Source organism: Tasmannia lanceolata, unplaced genomic scaffold (genome assembly GCF_043159265.1).
Source record: "Tasmannia lanceolata isolate RefF3 unplaced genomic scaffold, GAP_Taslan_0.1 ptg000002l, whole genome shotgun sequence".
NCBI classification, from domain to species: domain Eukaryota; kingdom Viridiplantae; phylum Streptophyta; class Magnoliopsida; order Canellales; family Winteraceae; genus Tasmannia; species Tasmannia lanceolata.
This window is the reverse complement of record NW_027518679.1, coordinates 14,447,897-14,468,142: the sequence shown is the minus strand read 5'-3', so window position 1 is coordinate 14,468,142 and position 20,246 is coordinate 14,447,897. Positions and strand designations below refer to the sequence as shown.

Below are 20,246 nucleotides of genomic sequence, written 5' to 3'. Positions count from 1 at the left end.
TCTGTCTACTGCTATCTTTATGGCCGGTGAAACCTTCGATGTCGAATTCCAAGTACTTGACATTAAGTCATCTTCAACTTGGTGTTAGGACAACCTTGGCTTTACACAGTAGGGGCTGTCCCTTTTTCTTTGCATCAGAAGCTTAAATTCATGAAAGGTAGCAGAGTTATCATAGTTCGAGGTGACGAAGACCTAGAAGTTGGTGCTATCTTGTCTGATCCCCATGGTAAATCAGCCGAAGGTACTATTTACCTCAATGGGTTCCACCTCGATGTCACCCATATCAGCTGGGAGCAAGCCAAGAAAGAATTGGTTCTACTCCCTCATGATATCAATCATGTTGTATCCACTATGCTCAAAATTAACGGATACATCCCTGGAATGGGATTAGGACGATATCAACAATGAGTAGTCCAGTTCGATGATCTGCATTTCCCTTCCAATGTCGATACAACTGGTTTAGGCTATCACAACACATATCAGGATGAACAAGATATGTACCGCAGTCTAGCCCGAAGAAGGTCATACAGAAAAGCTGGTGAGGTCATTCCTATGCCAGAAATTGAGCAAACCCTGAATGGTCAGTTTTGCCGAGAAGGCGAAGACTTCCTTTATTATGGTTTCCTAGAGTGGTCTACACATCCCATCATGGACGAGCGAGTTCCTGGGTTTCAGATTTTCTTTGCTACTAGTTGGCCAGGTGAAGAAGATGACATTTGGTGGCGAAAACATTACAGGCGTGCAGAGACTTTGAAGTTTGATTGGGCAGATTACCTTGAACCGGTACTGATGCGATCAATGTTCCAAGAAAACCCTCCGACATTCTGCATGATTAGGGAACCCGCTCTGCTGTTCTCTCCTCAAAGTATGATTACTAATGCTGGCAGTTCAGAGCTCTCCAACTGGACAGACACCTTTATCCCGTTCCTTATTGCAGCTATCCTTTCGGATACAGATTTCTCCTCCTCTGAGTCAGACTCTTCTTCTGATTCTGACTCCTCTTCTGAAAATGTTTCAAATGTAAATGAGCCTGAACAAGGCGCGTCAGTCAGTTCTTCCGATGTATCTTTTGAATCAATCAAAGAACTTTCTGTGTACTCGCCTTTGTCACTTGATAATATTGAAACTAATACTTTAAATAACATCGAACAAACCTCCTAAGACGAGGATGCTGACGAAACTCCCCTCAAGACTAAAAAACTAATCGAACGAAGGGAGCAACGTCGAGTAAAACCATTAGAAGATGAGTTTGAAATTATTAATATAAACACTGAATCGCTCCCTCAGGAGATTAAGATTGGCAAAACCTTATGCCCTGAAGAGGGTGCGGAATTAATTAAATTGTTAAAAGAATTCAAAGAAGTCTTTGCCTGGTCATACAAGGATATGCCAGGATTAAGTGAGGACATTTGTCCAGCATCATATCCCTCTCTACCCCGAAGCTAAGCCGAAGAAATAAAAGCTCAGAAAGATGAGGCCTGAATGGCTTCTTAAAATGAAAGATGAAGTGACAAACCAGTTAAAAGCAGGATTTCTAGAGGTCGTCATATATCCCAAGTTGTTACCGAACATTGTCCCAGTACCTAAGAAGGATGGAAGAGTGAGTTTCTGCGTCGATTTCAGAGATCTAAATAAAGCTAGTCAAAATGATGACTTTCCCTTGCCCCACATTGACGTTCTCGTCGATAACATGGCAAGTCATGCCTTACTCTCCTTTATGGATGGTTTTTCGGGGTACAACCAATTAAAGATGGCTCTAGAAGACAAGACTAAGACATCGTTCACTACGCAGTGGGGAACCTATTGCTACAGGGTGATGCCATTTCGTCTCAAAAATGCTGGTGCAACGTATCAAAGGGCTGCAACTACCCTCTTTCATGACTTGATTCACAAGGAAGTAGAGCTATACATTGATGACATGATTGTCAAAGCCAAGTGTGGACCCCGATCCAGAGGAGGCGACGATAAGAGAACGGGTCCCCCGTCGGTCCTTTGGATCATCCACATGAGAGGAGAGCTCTACCAAGGAACTCTCGAAACGGTGCCACCATCATAGCATAGCACGAGTGGTGATAGAAATGAAGAGATATGAAATAAACAAGAGGGGGGGGGTGAATTGATTTTAACACTTAATTAACCCTTTTGAAAATTAATTATAAACCCTAATTTGAATTTTCTTCTCTTGATTGAATTTTTGGTTAGTGCAAATAAGATTGAAAGACAAAGTGAAATGTTAAACCAAAAAGAATGAAAGTGCAAGATAATGGAAGAGACACACCGATGTATAGTGGTTCGGGCAAAGCCCTACTCCACTCTTCTTAAGATCGTCCTTAAGGATTTCCACTATGCGAGACCTCCACGATGCCCGGCTCCGAGGCGGTTACACTTCCAAGAGATATTAAATGAGGATGCCCTTACACCTTTACAATGACTCTCCTTCTTCGCCGAGTTCTAAGCGATTGCTCTCTAGGGAATTAAGATAGGATGCCCTTACACCTTTACAAGAATTAGAAGAGAGATAGCTTGGCTTCTTCTTGAAAGCTTGATGCTCTTTGTAGTCCCTTGATTGCTCTTCAATGATGGTTGCAAATGATAGCTCTAAATTCAAACTCAATAGATTTGCAAGTACAAGGCAAGTTTGGAAAAATCAAAATTTTAAGCTTGAAAGGGTTGCAAGTTTGCTTGAATGCTTAAGGGAAATTTTCAAATGATCAAGAGAGAGGAAATAATCCTCTTGATGTTATATATAGTCCCTCATCAAAATATGACCGTTTGGGGGTGTAGATAACAAAAAACCAAGAATTAATTCAAATCCCAACGGCTATATTTTGGTCTGTCGCGAGGTTCTCGGAGTTCCGAGAGAACGGCCAGAAGAAGAAAATATTCTACCGGACCATTTCTCGGAGTTCCGAGAAAATTTCTCGGAGTTCCGAGAAAATTTCTCGGAGTTCCGAGAAAATGGCCAGAAGCTACTGGACCATTTCTCGGAGTTCCGAGCTCAGCTCCGAGAAAAATCTCGGAGTTCCGAGAAGCCTAAAAATCAGCATATTTTGAGTTTTTATTACTTTTTTGATTTTTGGCTTTTGGAACTCAACTCCTATGATAATTTTGGAATGTTTATGAAGGTCCCAACATGTTGGTCCACCACATAACCATTCACTAAACCTTTAAACTTCTTTAAGTGTTTTTGAAAACTATTTTTTAAAACACTTTGCCTTGACTTGAAAAGCTAAAGAGAAGGGATGTACAATGATACCTATGTAGCTTTCAATTTCTCTTTAGTCATGGTCTTCAATTGATCTTCCACCTTGTGTATGCTTGCTTGAGAGATGAGGTGAGCTTCACTTAGCTCATTTGACTCTTGTTGGGTACATCTTCAAGCATGACCATTTTGTGTGTTGGTTTCTTCAATGATCAATCCTATCTTAAACACAATACTTCAAAGCAAATTGATTAGTATTCAAAAACACAATCAATTATGTTTAGAATCATCAAAACAAGATAGGAGAGTAGACCCTTAGGCTTACAATCTCCCCCTTTTTGATAATGACAGACAAAATTGATTATGAGGTGTGTGTGGAGTGACATAGTAGGCAAGTGAATACTGGAACTCCCCCTCAATATATGCACACAAATAAATGATAACAATTAAAAGCATATGGTGCATAAAGTCAATTGAATAGATAATCAATTTCAAACTTCTCCCCCTTTTGTCATCGACAGAAAAGGGTGTAAAAAATAAAGCAATTTAGGAGTAGATAAAGATTGAGTTAGGTACTCCCCCTAAATCAATGCTTATGGTATAAAAATATATATAACCAAGTAATGCACATATACCTGTTCATGATCGAGATGTTGACATATGTCAAAATGTTAGGTATTTTAATTAAAGTGAAAGTACCTCTCCAACTTAGAAAACTAAGAAGGCTAAGAGTACCAATTAAGTGATTTTTAAGATTAATATTTGACATCTCATTCATGCAGATACTACCAAACAAAGATGATATATATAAATACTATATAGATAAGCTGGTGAAAGGCACAAAGTATTTATTTGGCAATTTCTTTGACTTGATCCGCACTCCAAATGTTTAAGGAACTTTGGATATAACAAATTCTATCATCACTAAGGGGTTTTGTAAAGATATCCACTAATTGATCTTCAGTGTTGATATACTTTAAGCAAATATCCCCTTTTTGTGAGTGATATCTAATGAAGTGGTGCCTAATCTCAATGTGTTTTATTCTTGAGTGTTGTATGGGGTTCTTTGTTAAGCTTATAGCACTAGTGTTGTCACATTAGATGAGAATATTTTCCATTTTAATACAATAGTCCTTCAATGTGCTTTTCATCCATAGGACTTGAGCACAACAAGCTCCAGCTGCCACATATTCTGCTTCTGTTGTGGACAGAGCTACTGAATTTTGCTTCTTGCTAAACCATGAAACAAGTGATTTACCCAAGAATTGGCAAGTCCCACTAGTGCTTTTCCTATCTACTCTACATCCGGCGAAGTTTGCATCTGAATATCCGATGAGAGTAAAGGAAGATGATCTTTCATACCATAGTCCTAGACTTTGTGTTCCTCTTAAATACTTGAAGATCTTCTTGACTGCTGATAGGTGAGACTCTTTTGGATCCGATTGAAATCGAGCACAGAGACAGACAGTAAACATAATGTCTGGTCTGCTGGCTGTCAAATAGAGTAAACTACTTATCATACCCCTATACATCTTCTGGTCCACAGATTTGCCAAATTCATCATTTTCTAGCTTAGCAGTAGTACTCATGAAAATTCTTGATGTCTTACTGCTATCCATGCCATACTTCTTTAATAACTCCTTTGTATATTTTTCTTGATTTAAAAATATTCTATTTTTGTATTGTTTAATTTGGAGTCCTAAGAAATAGGTTAACTCACCCATCATGCTCATTTCAAATTCATTTTTCATTAAAGTTGCAAATTCATCACACAATTTTTGATTAGTTGAGCCACATATGGTATCATCTACATATATCTGGACAAGGAGGATATCTTGATTTTCTCTTTTGATAAACAATGTTTTATCCACCTTTCCCATCTCAAATTTTTTTTCAACCAAGAAAGTGCAAAGCCTCTCATACCAAGCTTTAGGAGCTTGCTTTAACCCATACAAAGCTTTATCAAGCCTGAAGACATGATTTGGATGTTTGAAGTCTTCAAAACCTGGAGGTTGCTCAACATACACTTCCTCTTGGATATAGCCATTTAGGAAGGCACTTTTGACATCCATTTGATATAATTTAAATCCTTTATGAGATGCATATGCCAAGAGTATCCTAATAGCTTCCATACGGGCAACAGGAGCAAATGTCTCATCATAGTCTATTCCCTCCTCCTGATTGTACCCTTGGGCTACCAGCCTAGCTTTATTTCTAGTGATAATTCCATTTTCATCCAATTTATTTCTATACACCCATCTCGTGCCAATGACTGGATGATCACTAGGTCTAGGCACTAGCCTCCACACCTTGTTCCTTTCGAATTGACTTAACTCTTCTTGCATAGCCATCAACCAATATTCATCCTTTTCAGCTTCTTTGATGGATTTAGGTTCTAATTCGGATAGGAACGCCAAATTGTTACTCACACTACGATAGTATGATCTAGTTCTCACTGGCGATGTGACATCACCTAAAATTTAGGATTCAGGATGATCTACCAATGTTCTCCTATCCCTAGGTGGTGAGTTATCATTTTCATTTTCTACTTCCTCACTAGGTAGTGTATGACTTGTAGATGCATGAGGAGGAGCACTTAATTTACGAAAAAGATGTTCAATGGGTTCATCCTCATCATGTGGCATTTCTTGAGGTGTTGGCTCTCTCTCATCAAATGTCACATGCATGGATTCTTGTACAACTAGAGTTCTTCTATTAAATACTCTATATGCCTTGCTATGTGAAGAATACCCTAAGAAAATTCCATCATCCGACTTCTTATCAAATTTGTGTCGATTATCTTTAATGTTTAAAATGAAGCATTTACATCCAAACACTCTAAAATAGCTTATATTTGGTTTCAAATTTTTCAAAAGCTCATAAGGTGTTTTCTTAGAAATTGGCCTTAAATATACCCTGTTTATGATATAGCAAGCGGTGCTAACCGCTTCCGCCCAAAAATATTTAGGGAGATCATTTTCATGCAACATAGTTCTAGCCATTTCTTGGAGAGTACGATTCTTTCTTTCTACAACTCCATTTTGTTGAGGTGTTCTAGGTGCGGAAAAACTATGTTTTATGCCATGTTCATTACAGTAAGTGTCAAAATGTACATTTTCAAATTCTGTTCCATGATCACTTCTAATGTAAGAGATAGCAACACCTTTTTCATTTTGTATTTGATTGCACAATGTAAGGAAGTTTTCATAAGTTTCATCTTTGTGTGCTAGAAATATGACCCATGTAAATCGTGAGTAGTCATCCACAACTACAAACACGTACCTCTTTCCTCCTAGGCTACTAGTCTTCATTGGTCCAAAAAGATCCATATGAAGTAGTTCCAAGGGGTAGGAGGTTGAAATCATATTTTTAGGGGCAAATGAGCTCTTCAATTGTTTCCCTAATTGACAAGTTCTACAAATGTTATCTTTGGTGTATTTGAACTTAGGCAATCCTCTAACAACTTCTTTTGAGGAGAGGGTCGAAATGAGATCCATTCCGGCATGACCCAACCTCCTATGCCATAGCCAAGAATCTTCACTAATGGCATTAAGACAAGTCACATTTTGGAGTCTAAGATCATCTAGTCCAATGGTGTAAATGTTATTGTCTCTAGAACCTATGAATTTTACTTTTCCATCTATCTTATTTTTAACAATGCATTTGTCGGGATTGAAGACTACTTCAAAACCATTATCACATAATGACTAATGCTAATAAGATTATGGGACAAGCCATCAACAAAGAGTACATCATGTATGGGAGAGGTAGAGTTACCTATGGTGCCTTCACCTTTGACTTTTCCTTTCTTATCATCTCCAAAGGTAACGTCTCCACCATCCTTGAGTGATAGGGATGCGAATTGAGTAAGGTCTCCTGTCATGTGTCTAGAGCATCCACTATCAAGGTACCATGTGTTCTTCTTGTTATGGCTTTTAAGGCATACATACATATGAATAGGCAAGTGAGATCCCTTAGGTACCCAAATCTTCCTAATCTTGCTATGTTCATTTATTTTCACTTTAGAGTTCAATTTGATTTTATCTTGTTTAGCATGCATGCAAGCAACCTTATAATGACCTTCTAGACCACAGAAAAAACAAATTTTGGTACCACTAGAAGAAGCCTTTTCAAGTTTGTTTTTACAGTTAGATATTGTAGTATTCCATTTATGTCCAAGTCCACTTTTGTCACTTGACATTCTTTGAATATTAACAAGCCTATCCAATTTCAATGAACTATTTTCAAATTTTTTAAAAAGTTTCTTTAGTTCATCATATTCAAAAGATAGTTTACCATTTTCATGCTTTAGCTTGTTGTTTTCAATAGAAAGCTCTTGTCGATTTTCATTCAAAATCTTAATGGTAGCATTTAACTTATGAATTTCTACTTTGTATTTTTCATTTTCATCATCTAAAAATTCATGATATTTCTTTAACCAACCAAATTCTTTTGTCAAGTTAGCAAGAGAGTTTTCAAGTGATGCATTTTTATCAAATTGAATCTCAAGTTCATCATGTGCATTTTGTAAGGAATCTAGAACTTCTTTTAAGACAATGACATCATTTAAAGTGTTTACCTCGCTATTGTCGTTTGTTGAGGCCATGAAGCAAACGTTTCTTGCTATCAAGCAATCTTCCCCATCGTTTTGTTCGCCTTCGCTTTCAATTTCCTCATCCCATGTGGCGGTCATTCCTTTCTTGCCTTCTCTTCTCTTGAAGCGATTATTTGAAGTAGGCTCATTGTTGAGTGGACAATCCGGGCGAATGTGTCCAAGCTTTTTTGCAACCGTAGCATCGGGGTTGAGAAGATCCATCACCAAGTTCTTCTTTCTTCTTGAATGGAGGATTGGTCCTTCTATTTCTCATGCCTCTCATATTCCTTTGCAAGAATTTGATCATTCTTGTTAGGAGGGCAACTTCATCTTCCATGTCTTCCTTTGTATCTTCATTGTCACCTACATTACAAGCAAAAGCAACTCCTTTTCCTTTTTCAATTTTAGTTTCAATTTCGGGTGCTTTTGTTTTGAAAATCATTTCATGGGTTATCAAGGACCCTATTAGTTCATCTAGGTTCAACGTATTCATGTCCTTGGCTTCCGTGATTGCGGAGGTTTTGGATTCCCATGACAAAGGTAGGGACCTAAGGATTTTGGTCACTAAATCTCTATTAGAAAATTATTTTCCAAGTCCCCTTAGTCCATTTACAAGATTAGTGAATCTAGTGTAAATGTCGGCAATTGTTTCATCGGGTGTCATTTGAAAGAGTTCATATTGCCCAAAAAGATGGTTCATTTTAGATTCTTTGACTTGGTTGGTTCCCTCATGGGTGACTTCTAAGGTATCCCAAATTTCCTTAGCCGAATTCAAATTAGATACTCTATTGAATTCTCCGGGAGACAAAGCACAAATAAGGGAATTTATGGCTTTGGCATTATAATTTGAAGCTTGTTGTTCGGCTTCGGTCTAATCATTTAAATTTCTTGTGGGTAATGTATATTCATTATTAATGGCTCTCCACATTTCATAATCTTGGGTTAAGAAGATTTTCATTTTAGTTTTCCAAAAACCATAGTTTGTTCCATCAAAATAGGGTGGCCTAGTGTTTGAGTAACCTTCATGGTGTTGAGGATGGTTTGCCATTTTAGAATCTTTACTCTAGACCGGTTAGGGTTTTAAAAGCTTAGAGACGAGGCTTTGATACCAATTGAAATAAACAAGAGGGGGGGTGAATTGATTTTAACACTTAATTAACCCTTTTGAAAATTAATTATAAACCCTAATTTGAATTTTCTTCTCTTGATTGAATTTTTGGTTAGTGCAAATAAGATTGAAAGACAAAGTGAAATGTTAAACCAAAAAGAATGAAAGTGCAAGAAAATGGAAGAGACACACCGATGTATAGTGGTTCGGGCAAAGCCCTACTCCACTCTTCTTAAGATCGTCCTTAAGGATTTCCACTATGCGAGACCTCCACGATGCCCGGCTCCGAGGCGGTTACACTTCCAAGGGATATTAAATGAGGATGCCCTTACACCTTTACAATGACTCTCCTTCTTCGCCGAGTTCTAAGCGATTGCTCTCTAGGGAATTAAGATAGGATGCCCTTACACCTTTACAAGAATTAGAAGAGAGATAGCTTGGCTTCTTCTTGAAAGCTTGATGCTCTTTGTAGTCCCTTGATTGCTCTTCAATGATGGTTGCAAATGATAGCTCTAAATCCAAACTCAATAGATTTGCAAGTACAAGGCAAGTTTGGAAAAATCAAAATCTTAAGCTTGAAAGGGTTGCAAGTTTGCTTGAATGCTTAAGGGAATTTTTCAAATGATCAAGAGAGAGGAAATAATCTTCTTGATGTTATATATATAGTCCCTCATCAAAATATGACCGTTTGGGGGTGTAGATAACAAAAAACCAAGAATTAATTCAAATCCCAACGGCTATATTTTGGTCCGTCGCGAGGTTCTCGGAGTTCCGAGAACCATTCTCGGAGCTCCGAGAATTCTCGGAGCTCCGAGAATTCTCGGAGCTCCGAGAATTCTCGGAGTTCTGAGAGAACGGCCAGAAGAAGAAAATATTCTACTGGACCATTTCTCGAAGTTCCGAGAAAATGGCCAGAAGCTACTGGACCATTTCTCGGAGTTCCGAGCTCAGCTCCGAGAAAAATCTCGGAGTTCCGAGAAGCCTAAAAATCAGCATATTTTGAGTTTTTATTGCTTTTTTGAATTTTGGCTTTTGGAACTCAACTCCTATGATAATTTTGGAATGTTTATGAAGGTCCCAACATGTTGGTCCATCACATAACCATTAACTAAACCTTTAAAGTTCTTTAAGTGTTTTTGAAAACTATTTTTTAAAACACTTTGCCTTGACTTGAAAAGCTAAAGAGAAGGGATGTACAATGATACCTATGTAGCTTTCAATTTCTCTTTAGTCTTGGTCTTCAATTGATCTTCCACCTTGTGTATGCTTGCTTGAGAGATGAGGTGAGCTTCACTTAGCTCCTTTGACTCTTGTTGGGTACATCTTCAAGCATGACCATGTTGTGTGTTGGTTTCTTCAATGATCAATCCTATTTTAAACACAACACTTCAAAGCAAATTGATTAGTATTCAAAAACACAATCAATTATGTTTAGAATCATCAAAACAAGATAGGAGAGTAGACCCTTGTGCTTACAAGATACCTCTTGATTCGGGGATTAGGCTGGAACCAAGACGTACCTAAAAATAACTCAGAGTCGCCATCCATGGATAGGCGATGGAACCCCAAAAACAAATCCCCTATGCAATGGATAACCAGAAATATATATGGATCCGTGCCTGATTACGGATGATGAAGGTCCTAAGAGCATCTCAATCCACCCAAGTGCAAGCACTTGGTCTCTTATGCTATTTATTATTAAATTTGAAGAGTTTTGGGCAAAAATCATGTGAAATGGGAACAAACATCTCCGAGAAAAAATATTTACTGAAACATGCATGACCCGGGGATAATTAGCACATACAAACTAAATAAAATAAATGTCACCTAAGCATGGCTAAGTTATGAGTGTCATACTTAATGGGTGTCTAAGTTCTGATGGGCAAACACATGCATGCTACAGCTAAAGGTATAAGGTCTGTACAAGAAAAGAAATCTAAACCTAATAGTTAATCATAAAATGAATTACGAATACAGTAAACGAAATAAAGAATAAACAAAATGACAGACAGATGAAAGAATAATGAAATGGAACTTAGGGCGAACACATAGCGCCTGTATACAATAGGGCGAACACATAGCGCCTATAAATTAGGGCGAACACATAACGCCTAATATAATATAAGATCCTGTATATGCAGAAAAATGAATGTATGTATATGATGAGATAAACAAATGAAAGAACTACAGCTACACATGAGTTAAGACAATAAAGAAAGCGGGGAATAACTTATAACTAAGCAAGAGTATGAGCAGTAATGAAAACTGTAAAGAACAAAAAAGGCTAAGGCTAAGCATGATAAACTACAACTAAACAAGTCTATAGTGAATAGATAACGGCTATAACTAAAAACTGCAAATGACAAATCACTATCAATCAAAGAATAAAAGCACACTAACATGATCCTATGCAATAAACAGTAGAGAACAACAAACACAACTCCTAAAATACTAACAGCAGACCCTAAACTCTAGTATTCGTCCGATTCTTTGGATGGTCTGGTGTTGATCCAAAGCTGCCTACGTATCCTCGCCTCCACGAGAATCAAGGCAACGTAGTTCTTCGCGCCTATTCTAAACTATAATGCCTAAGACATCCAGACCACTAAACTAGACTCAACCTAAAAGACCGACTGATTTTTAAAGTTTTTGGAACGTTATCTAGGCTAAAGTGAATTGTGAATTTTAAGACTTCCTATATGCCCTAACTAAATGCAAGTTAGCCTTAAACTAATGCAGATGGTTCCTATATCCTATGAGTAACGATGCTGTATGTCCTAAGAAAAATAATGGGCAGACTAACGCATCATATTCTAGTCATCAATCGGCGATATGGATTGCCAACTAACCGGACAGAGGCGTTCCTAGCTAGGACAAACTCCCAACTCTAAAAGAAACACACAACAACCAAAACACTATATCTAAGACAAACTCCTAACTCTAAATGAAGAGCTTTTCGAAAATAGGTTTTAAAGTTGTATGAATGATGATTTTTTTAAAAAAAGACTTACAAAGTTTGACTGGCAGAAGCGTTCCTAACTAGGACAAACTCTAAAACAAACACACAACAACCAAAACACTCTATCTAGGACAAACTCCTAACTCTAAAGGAAGAGCTTTTCGAAAACATGTTTTAAAGTTGTATGAATGATGATTTTTTTAAAAAGATTTACAAAGTTCTATTTACAAAGTTTGATTGAACTTGGGATAAAAATCCCAAGCTGCCTACGTACCTCGTGGAAGAGGATCAAGCTAACGTAGTTCGGAAACAAACTTTCCTAACTACTTCTAAAAATTTTATTTTTTAAATGTTTTGAAGTTTTTAAAGTTTTCAAATGTTTTTTGTATTTTAAAGATGTTTCACTGTTTTTGGTGTTTTCAAGTATTTTTAGATTTGTAAAATATTTTTACCCTTAAAATTGGAACATACCAAACAGCACAATAGGGCCATACCTTAGGGCTAAAGGGAAAACCCCAAACAAACAAACTCACTAAAAATGTAATGATCCCAAAACAAACAAACTAGTGTCCCAAGGTAAATGAAAATGGATAAGACCTCAAGCAAACAAACAAACACCCCACTATGAAAGCTAAAAATCCCAAATAGGTAAACTCTAATAAGACTGAGTTAGTCTCTAACCAAAGAGAGTGACAACAACTCTAAAGGAGAAACTCCTCACTAATATCACTAAAAAGGAAGTGCAAATGAGTCAGAGACTCTCTACTAAAGCTACCAAAATGGTAAATATAAGTCAAAGACTCTCTAATAAACAAGGGTGCTTGTGAGACTGGGCAAGTCTCCTAGACACAAAGGTGGGCTCCAAGTATCCTTATCATTGCCCTTGTTATGATGAATAGGGCTAACTATCTAAAAGACTAAGTTAGTCTTTAACAAAAAATGGGGAGTATTCTGTAAATGAGGCTAGGCAAGCCTCCTACAGGTGCATCTCTAATGAGACCGTAATGGTCTCATAAAGAGGAAAACTTTTCTACTGAGACAAAACCTGTCTCCTAAAAGGGGAGGCTCCAGCTAGCGCCATCATAGCACTACATAATGGGTTCAAACAACTATGCCAAAGTGTTAATCCAAATATAAAAAAATAAACCCAACCTGACCTGACCTTCTCAAGCATTCAAACATACCTTATACATGAAATAATGATTATTTTACATGCATTCTAATAAACTAGAACATACATGCATTATAAGAGAGAGAGAGAGAGAGAGAGAGAGAGAGAGAGAGAGAGAGTTCATCTAATCTAAACATACAGGCATAATGCTCTTAAAAAATATTTCGTTTTGCTTAGCTAGGTATTATATCTATTATAACAGAGTCTATATAACAAAAATTGACAGAATAAAAAACCATGAGGAATACTAACATATCAAAATAAAATTATACCTTCACTGATTAAAACTAAACATATAGATTGATTTTACATAGTTTATTGAATCTTGGTGAAGTTGGTATCTAAATAAGGGTCACTGCTATGAGACAATTACTCAATTTATCACCTATGGTTCCTGAATTCGTCTATGTCAAATGAAAGAGAACAACAAATCCTACACAGTTGCATGGATATTATTACATTGATAATGGAAGGGAATGATATACCTGTCTTACTTACTTTAACCAAAAAGGAAATTAGACCAAATTCTATCAATAACAAGATATATACCTGAACCAAATTTAAAATCATTATCCAAACGGAACCTGTCAGTTATTCCACTACTAAGCAACAAATGATAACCTACATATGAGATTAATGCAACCTAAAATTTACATCTAATGTATACTACTATACGCTGATAGGCAACCATCATTAAAATCAATGAACACACCATATATAATGCAGATACTATATCACTAATCAGAACAAGCAAAACAGACATTTTGATAAGCAACGACTCAAATTGGCTAGTTAATTAGGAAAATTTTTTATTGAAAGATTATTACAGATATGAAGAAGCCTTTCACAAACTATTCTAAAAGGAAGACAACATCTAGAACTTGTATTTTACTAAATAAAATTGCCATGATTTCTTATTATTTTAATGTCAATAAGGTCACTATAAAGTAAACATATATCATGCCATATCCAATTCATAGTAACAAAATGTACATAAACTGACTGTAATTCCTGTCCTTGACCCTATAAATATCATATTCGATACCAAAATTAACTCAGTATCATGCTGGCAATAAAACAAATGCAAAGAACAATTTCATCATAATATTAACGTTGCCATTGTTGTAAAAATAGAGTATAACCTCACTTAGAACAAATAATAGTTAAAACTTGATATCCGAATCAACTAACTCATTTCACTCTAGAACATTATCATTTGGTCCTACAATAGAGCACTATTTCTCAGCTAAAGTCCTATGAACTTATCAATTTGTAAGATAGGTTAAATGAAACATCAAAATGAAGTAACACCTAAATCAGAGCATCATAACTTTGGCTAGCAATTTGTGTAATTTTTAATTCCAATTAATCCTGAAATAATCGATTCACTTATACATATACATACACACACACACACACATATACATGCATACAGACACACACCCACACACATATTCAAAGACACACACACACACATATAAACACACTCGTACACATTCACACACACACACACACACACACACACACGTACACACACATATATTCACACACCTCTACACACACATACTCACTCAAGCACACACACACACACACAAATATCTACACATACACACTCACAGACATCCATACACACTCACAAATACACATATACTTGCATACACATACATATATATACACTAACACACTCACACACTCATTCACATGTACATAAAGGCACACACACACAGACATAAACACATTCACACACACACACACACACACACACACATATATATATATATATATATATATATATATATATATATATATTTGCTCACATAGACAGCTACATATAAACACACACATAGACATTTACACACATATACACATTCATCTACATACTCGTATACACACACCTTCACACACATGCACATATATATATTCACAGCTACTTACAGCCATGTACACATACGAGCACACACTCATACAATGACAAGAAACCAAATGGACAGAATTGTGCAAAACAGAGGCTAATCATGGATTTAAACCATACAAAACAGGGGTTGAATCATGTACTTGAACCATACAAACAGGGGCTGAATCATGTATTCGAATTGTGAACTGAATTTAATGCAAAACATGGACTGAATTGTGGACATAACTTAGTGCAAAATAGGGACTGAATTGTGGACAGAACTTTTGCAAAACAAAGGGCTGATTGATGGACTGAACTTGTGCAAAAACAGGGACTTAATTTGTGGCTGAACTTGTGCAAAAATAGGGACTGAATTTATGGCACAAAACATGAACTGAATTGTAAATGAATGGGATGCACATACATATGAATATAGAGACTAAACTAAACACATGCCCGATGTGATAGACACATATTTACACACTCACACACACATATTTGCACACACATACACTCACACACACACACACACACACACACTCATATAAGCATATATACATACACACGTTCACACAAACACACATACACACACACATACTTTCATAAGCATACACTCATAGGCACACTTACAAACATACACATGCACATTTAAACTAGAACAGGTTATGAACTGAACAAATATACAAACACATTTCAGCTAAAATATGTTCTGAACTGGGCACACACAAAAATATAACTGGGCTGAAAAACAGAAATGAATGTGCTGGTTCTGTACAAGGATCATAGACTCTAGAACAAGATATATTAGAAAAATTTTCATCTTATCTGAACCAACATGACTTCAATGAAGACTTGGACATGCTTAACAAAAATCAGCACAACAACATATGGTATTCCTACAATTCTTCCTAATGTTTTTATAAGTTTCACAAGTTCTCACAAATTAATCACAAAAGAAGAGATAAGCTAGATCATGCAATTATCAACCTCCACTAATATCGATGCCAACTAAAGAAGCAACTATCACGTTGTTTACAGTTAAGTGGTCTAACGATTTCTCGATTTGTTTACAGTTAATTCTTGCAGTGAAAAATAGTTACTGTTCATTTCTGTTCAAAGTTACAATATTAATTCGGTACAAGGTATTCTTGAATCCTAAATTATGGATTTGCACATCACATTTCTATCAATCTTAAGGCGAATCTATACGATATGTGATCTGTAATTTTGGGATTTCGATTACTGGAAATTAATCACCATGGCTTCCCAAACCGAAAAACCTGAAAAATTTGACTGATCGGATTTCGATAGATGGCAAGAAAAGATGCGATTCTTTCTGATCTTTCTGAAGCTAGACTATATCTTGACTGATCCTGAACCATCACCTAATGAGGAAGAACTTGCAAGAACCCATCTCACTGGAAAAAGCAAAAGAGATAATTATCTCTGTAAAGGACATATACTGAGTTATCTCTGTAATCAGTTGTTTGATGTGTTTTCTTATAATTGAGTCTGCTAAAGAGTTGTGGGAAACTCTAGAGCAGAAATATATAGTCGAAGCAGCGGGTTCTAAGAAACATCTTATTGAAAATATTTTCGATATCAGATGGTGGATGGTAGATCAATTATGGATCAAGTGAATGAGATCCAGTTGATTGTTTCTGACATACTTGCTAGAGGGATCAAAATAGAAGAACAGATCCAAATTGGTCCAATTATTAAAAAACTACCACTTTCATGGGACAAATTCCAAGACATATTATTGCATGACAGGAATGATTTTTCTCTTGAAGACTTGTTTGTTAATCTTAGAACTGAAGAGGAAAACCATTTCAGAAAACAGAAATCTAAGGCCTATGAGTTTAACTCTAAGGCAAATCTCACTAAATCTTCATCTGGAAAGAAAACCTCTTCTAAACCTGGGCTTGGATCAGGAAAGGTCATTTCATGAAAAATAATAAGGATTTCAAGAAGAAGAAGGGTAACTGCTTTGTGTGTGGGAAAGCAGGTCAATATGCTAAAAACTGTCAGAAAAATGATAAGAAAAAAAACCATCAAGGAAACAATGCGCCTCATGCAAATGTGGCTGAAGATCAATATATGTTGGCTGTAGTATCTGAAGTGAACCTGGTTAGTAACATGAAGGACTGGTGGGTGGATACTGGTGCCACCAGACACATCTGTAGTGACAGGAGTGTATTTTCTTTCTACGAGATGGTAGGGGATGGAGAGCTGCTTTTCATGGGAAACTCGTCATCATCTGTTGTGGCTGGTAAAGGAACAATGCTGTTGAAGCTTACCTATGGAAAGGTTCTGAAGCTCTGTGATGTCCTTCATGTACCAGATATAAGAAATAATCTGGTATCTGGGCCACTTCTGATCAAGAAAGGTTTCAAACTTGTTTTTGAGGCCGATAAATTTGTAATCACTAAGAGTCGTGAATTTGTGGAAAAGGGTTATTCCAGTGAGGGTTTATTCAAACTGAACGTAACTGAGAACATTATGAATAAAGCTTCTTCTTCTTCTGCTTATATTATTGATTCTTCTTGTTTATGGCATGGTAGGCTAGGTCATGTTAACTATGCTTCTTTAAAGAAAATGATGACAATAGGTCTAATTCCTAAAAGTGATCAAGTAGTGGATAAATGTGAAGTATGTGTGCAATCAAAATATTCAAAGAAACCATTTCATAAGGTAGAAGAGAGAAAAACAGAACTATTAAGTTTAATTCACAGTGATGTATGTGATTTAAACAATGTTTTAACTAGAGGAGGTAAAAGGTATTTTATTACATTTATAGATAATTTCTCTATATATTGTATTGTTTATCTTATTATAAATAAAGATGAATCTTGTGATAAATTCATTACATATAAAACTGAAGTAGAGAATCAGTTAGAAAATAAGATCAAAATTTTAAGATCTGATAGAGGTGGTGAATACACCTCTAATGCTTTTAATGAATTTTGTGAAAACCATGGCATAATACATCAAGTTACAGTACCATACTCCCCACAGCAAATGGAGTTGCTGAACATAAAAATCGAACTCTAATGAACATGGTAAACTCTATGTTAGGTAGTTCAGGATTACCACAAAATTTATGGGGAGAGGCTCTTATCTCTACTTGTTATATTCTGAATAAGATACCTTTTAAAGATTCTGACAAAACTCCTTACGAGTTATGGAAGAATAGAAAATCACATTTTAAATACCTTAAAGTGTGGGGGTGCTTAGCTAAAGTTAGGATTCCAGATCCTAAGAGTGCCAAGTTAGGTCCTACGACTGTTGATTGTGCATTCATTGGTTATGCACAAAACAGTAGTGCATATAGGTTCTTGATTTATAGGTCAGTCATGTTGATATGCAACCTAACACCATAATAGAATCCAGAGATGCTGAATTATTTGAAACCTTATTCCCTTATAAGACTAGTCTAAGTGAGAACACACTTAAAAGACCCATTGAATCTATAGATTCAGACCATCAAGTGTTTGAGGAATCAGTAGAACCTAGAAGTAAAAGGGTAAGAATAGAGAAAAACTTTGGTCCAGAGATCATTGCCTATCTTCTAGAAGGAGATCCAAAGACATATAAAGAGGCAATGTCATTTCCATATTTTTCATTCTGGAAAGAAGCGGTCAAGAGCGAAATAGACTCAATTTTGAGTAATGGGACATGGATCTTGACTAATCTGCCTTCTGGTTGTAAACCTAACTGTTGCAAATGGATCTTTAAGAATAAATTAAAAACTGATGGAACTGTAGATAAGTACAAAGCTAGACTAGTAGCTAAAGGGTTTAAGCAAAAAGAAGGAATGAACTTCTTTGACACCTATTCACCTGTAACCAGAATAACTACAATAAGAATCTTAATTGCCATAGTTGTAATGTATAACCTGGAAAACCATCAAATGGATGTCAAAACAGAATTTCTGAATGGTGAATTAGATGAGGAGATCTATATGGATCAACATGAAGGCTTTGTAATCCAAGGTCAAGAGCATAAGGTGTGTAAAATTATAAAATCTCTATATGGTTTAAAATAAGCACCAAAACAATGGCATGAGAAGTCTGATAGTGTAATGCTATCAAATGGACTCATAATAAATGAATCAGATAAGTGTGTTTATAGCAAATTTAGTGAGGACAGTGGTGTTATTGTTTGTCTATATATAGATCATATGTTGATCATCGGAACAGTCATAAGTGTAATTAAGGACACTAAAAAAATTTTATCAAATAATTTTGATATGAAAGATATGGGAAAGGTAGATGTAATCCTAGGTATTAAAATAAAAAGAAACCCAGAAGAAATAATTTTAACTCAGTCTCATTATGTAGAAAAAATATTGAGGTTTAATCAATTTGATTGTAAACCTGTAGCTATCCCTTATGATTCTAGTATAAGGTTATGTAAGAATAAAGAAAGTGGAGTAAATCCAGTTGAATACTCTAGAGTTATAGGGAATCTAATGTATTTGATGAACTGCACTAGGCCAGATATAGCCTATGCAGTAGGTAGACTTAGTAGCTATACCAGTAATCCTGGTAGTGATCAGTGGGAAGCACTAATTAGAGTATTGAAATATCTTAAAGGAACCATAAACTATGGTTTACATTTCACTAAATATCATGTTGTAGTAGAGGGGTATAGCGACGCCTATTGGGTATCAGGATTTGAGACTAAATCTAGGAGTGGATATGTTTTCACTCTAAGAAGTGCGGCAGTTTCTTGGAGATCTACCAAGCAAACCTGTATAGCCAGATCCACTATGGAGTCTGAGTTCATTGCTTTAGAGAAAGCAAGTGAGGAAGCCGAATGGCTTAAAAACCTTCTGTCTGATACTCCACTTTGGAATAAGTCAGTACCTAGTATTACAATCCACTGTGATTGTCAAGCTGTTATTGGAAGTGCATGTAATAATGTATATAATGGTAAATCCCAACACATTCGTCGGAGGCATAACTCCATAAGACAATTGTTGAAGAATTGAGTGATAACCATAGATTATGTAAGATCAATTGATACCAAATATAAATTTAGTCATGAGCACATCGAGGGGGATGGGGCTGAAGCCCATTGTTTAGATCACCTATAATAGGAACCCAACCTATCTGACTGGAGATCCCAAGAAGTAGGTTCAATGGGAAAAACAAGTTATTTGAGTGATCTGTTTTGCACCAAGTTGCATGTGAATTAAGTTCACTAAGCCTAACCCTATGGTGTGGGTGCAACATCTAACGATAAGATGATGAGTTGTAGGACTCTTAATGTTATCTATAGCTGACTAGCTGATTGTCAGTAGGGTGCGTAGT

The 20,246-nt window shown here is 36.2% G+C and overlaps 1 protein-coding gene across 1 annotated transcript; it reads left to right on the top strand.

Annotated features, from left to right (window-relative positions):
* The first annotated feature begins 1,471 nt into the window (after window positions 1–1,471).
* On the top strand, window positions 1,472–19,924 carry LOC143888454 (uncharacterized). Its single transcript, XM_077392904.1, has 5 exons — window positions 1,472–1,935; window positions 16,702–16,867; window positions 16,960–17,415; window positions 18,278–18,923; window positions 19,314–19,924. The coding sequence occupies exons 1-5, from the start codon at window positions 1,472–1,474 to the stop codon at window positions 19,922–19,924; spliced, it is 2,343 nt and encodes a 780-aa protein (XP_077249019.1).
* The last annotated feature ends 322 nt before the right edge of the window (window positions 19,925–20,246 follow it).

What these genes read in the sequence shown, in the direction of transcription:
- LOC143888454 (XM_077392904.1), top strand. Translation starts at nt 1,472, where the DNA reads ATGAGGCCTGAATGGCTTCTTAAAATGAAAGATGAAGTGACAAACCAG. An exon ending in GACATGATTGTCAAAGCCAA is followed by an intron (nt 1,936 to 16,701) that starts GTGTGGACCCCG and finishes ATTGCATGACAG; the next exon opens with GAATGATTTTTCTCTTGAAG. An exon ending in AGGGTTTATTCAAACTGAAC is followed by an intron (nt 17,416 to 18,277) that starts GTAACTGAGAAC and finishes CTTGATTTATAG; the next exon opens with GTCAGTCATGTTGATATGCA.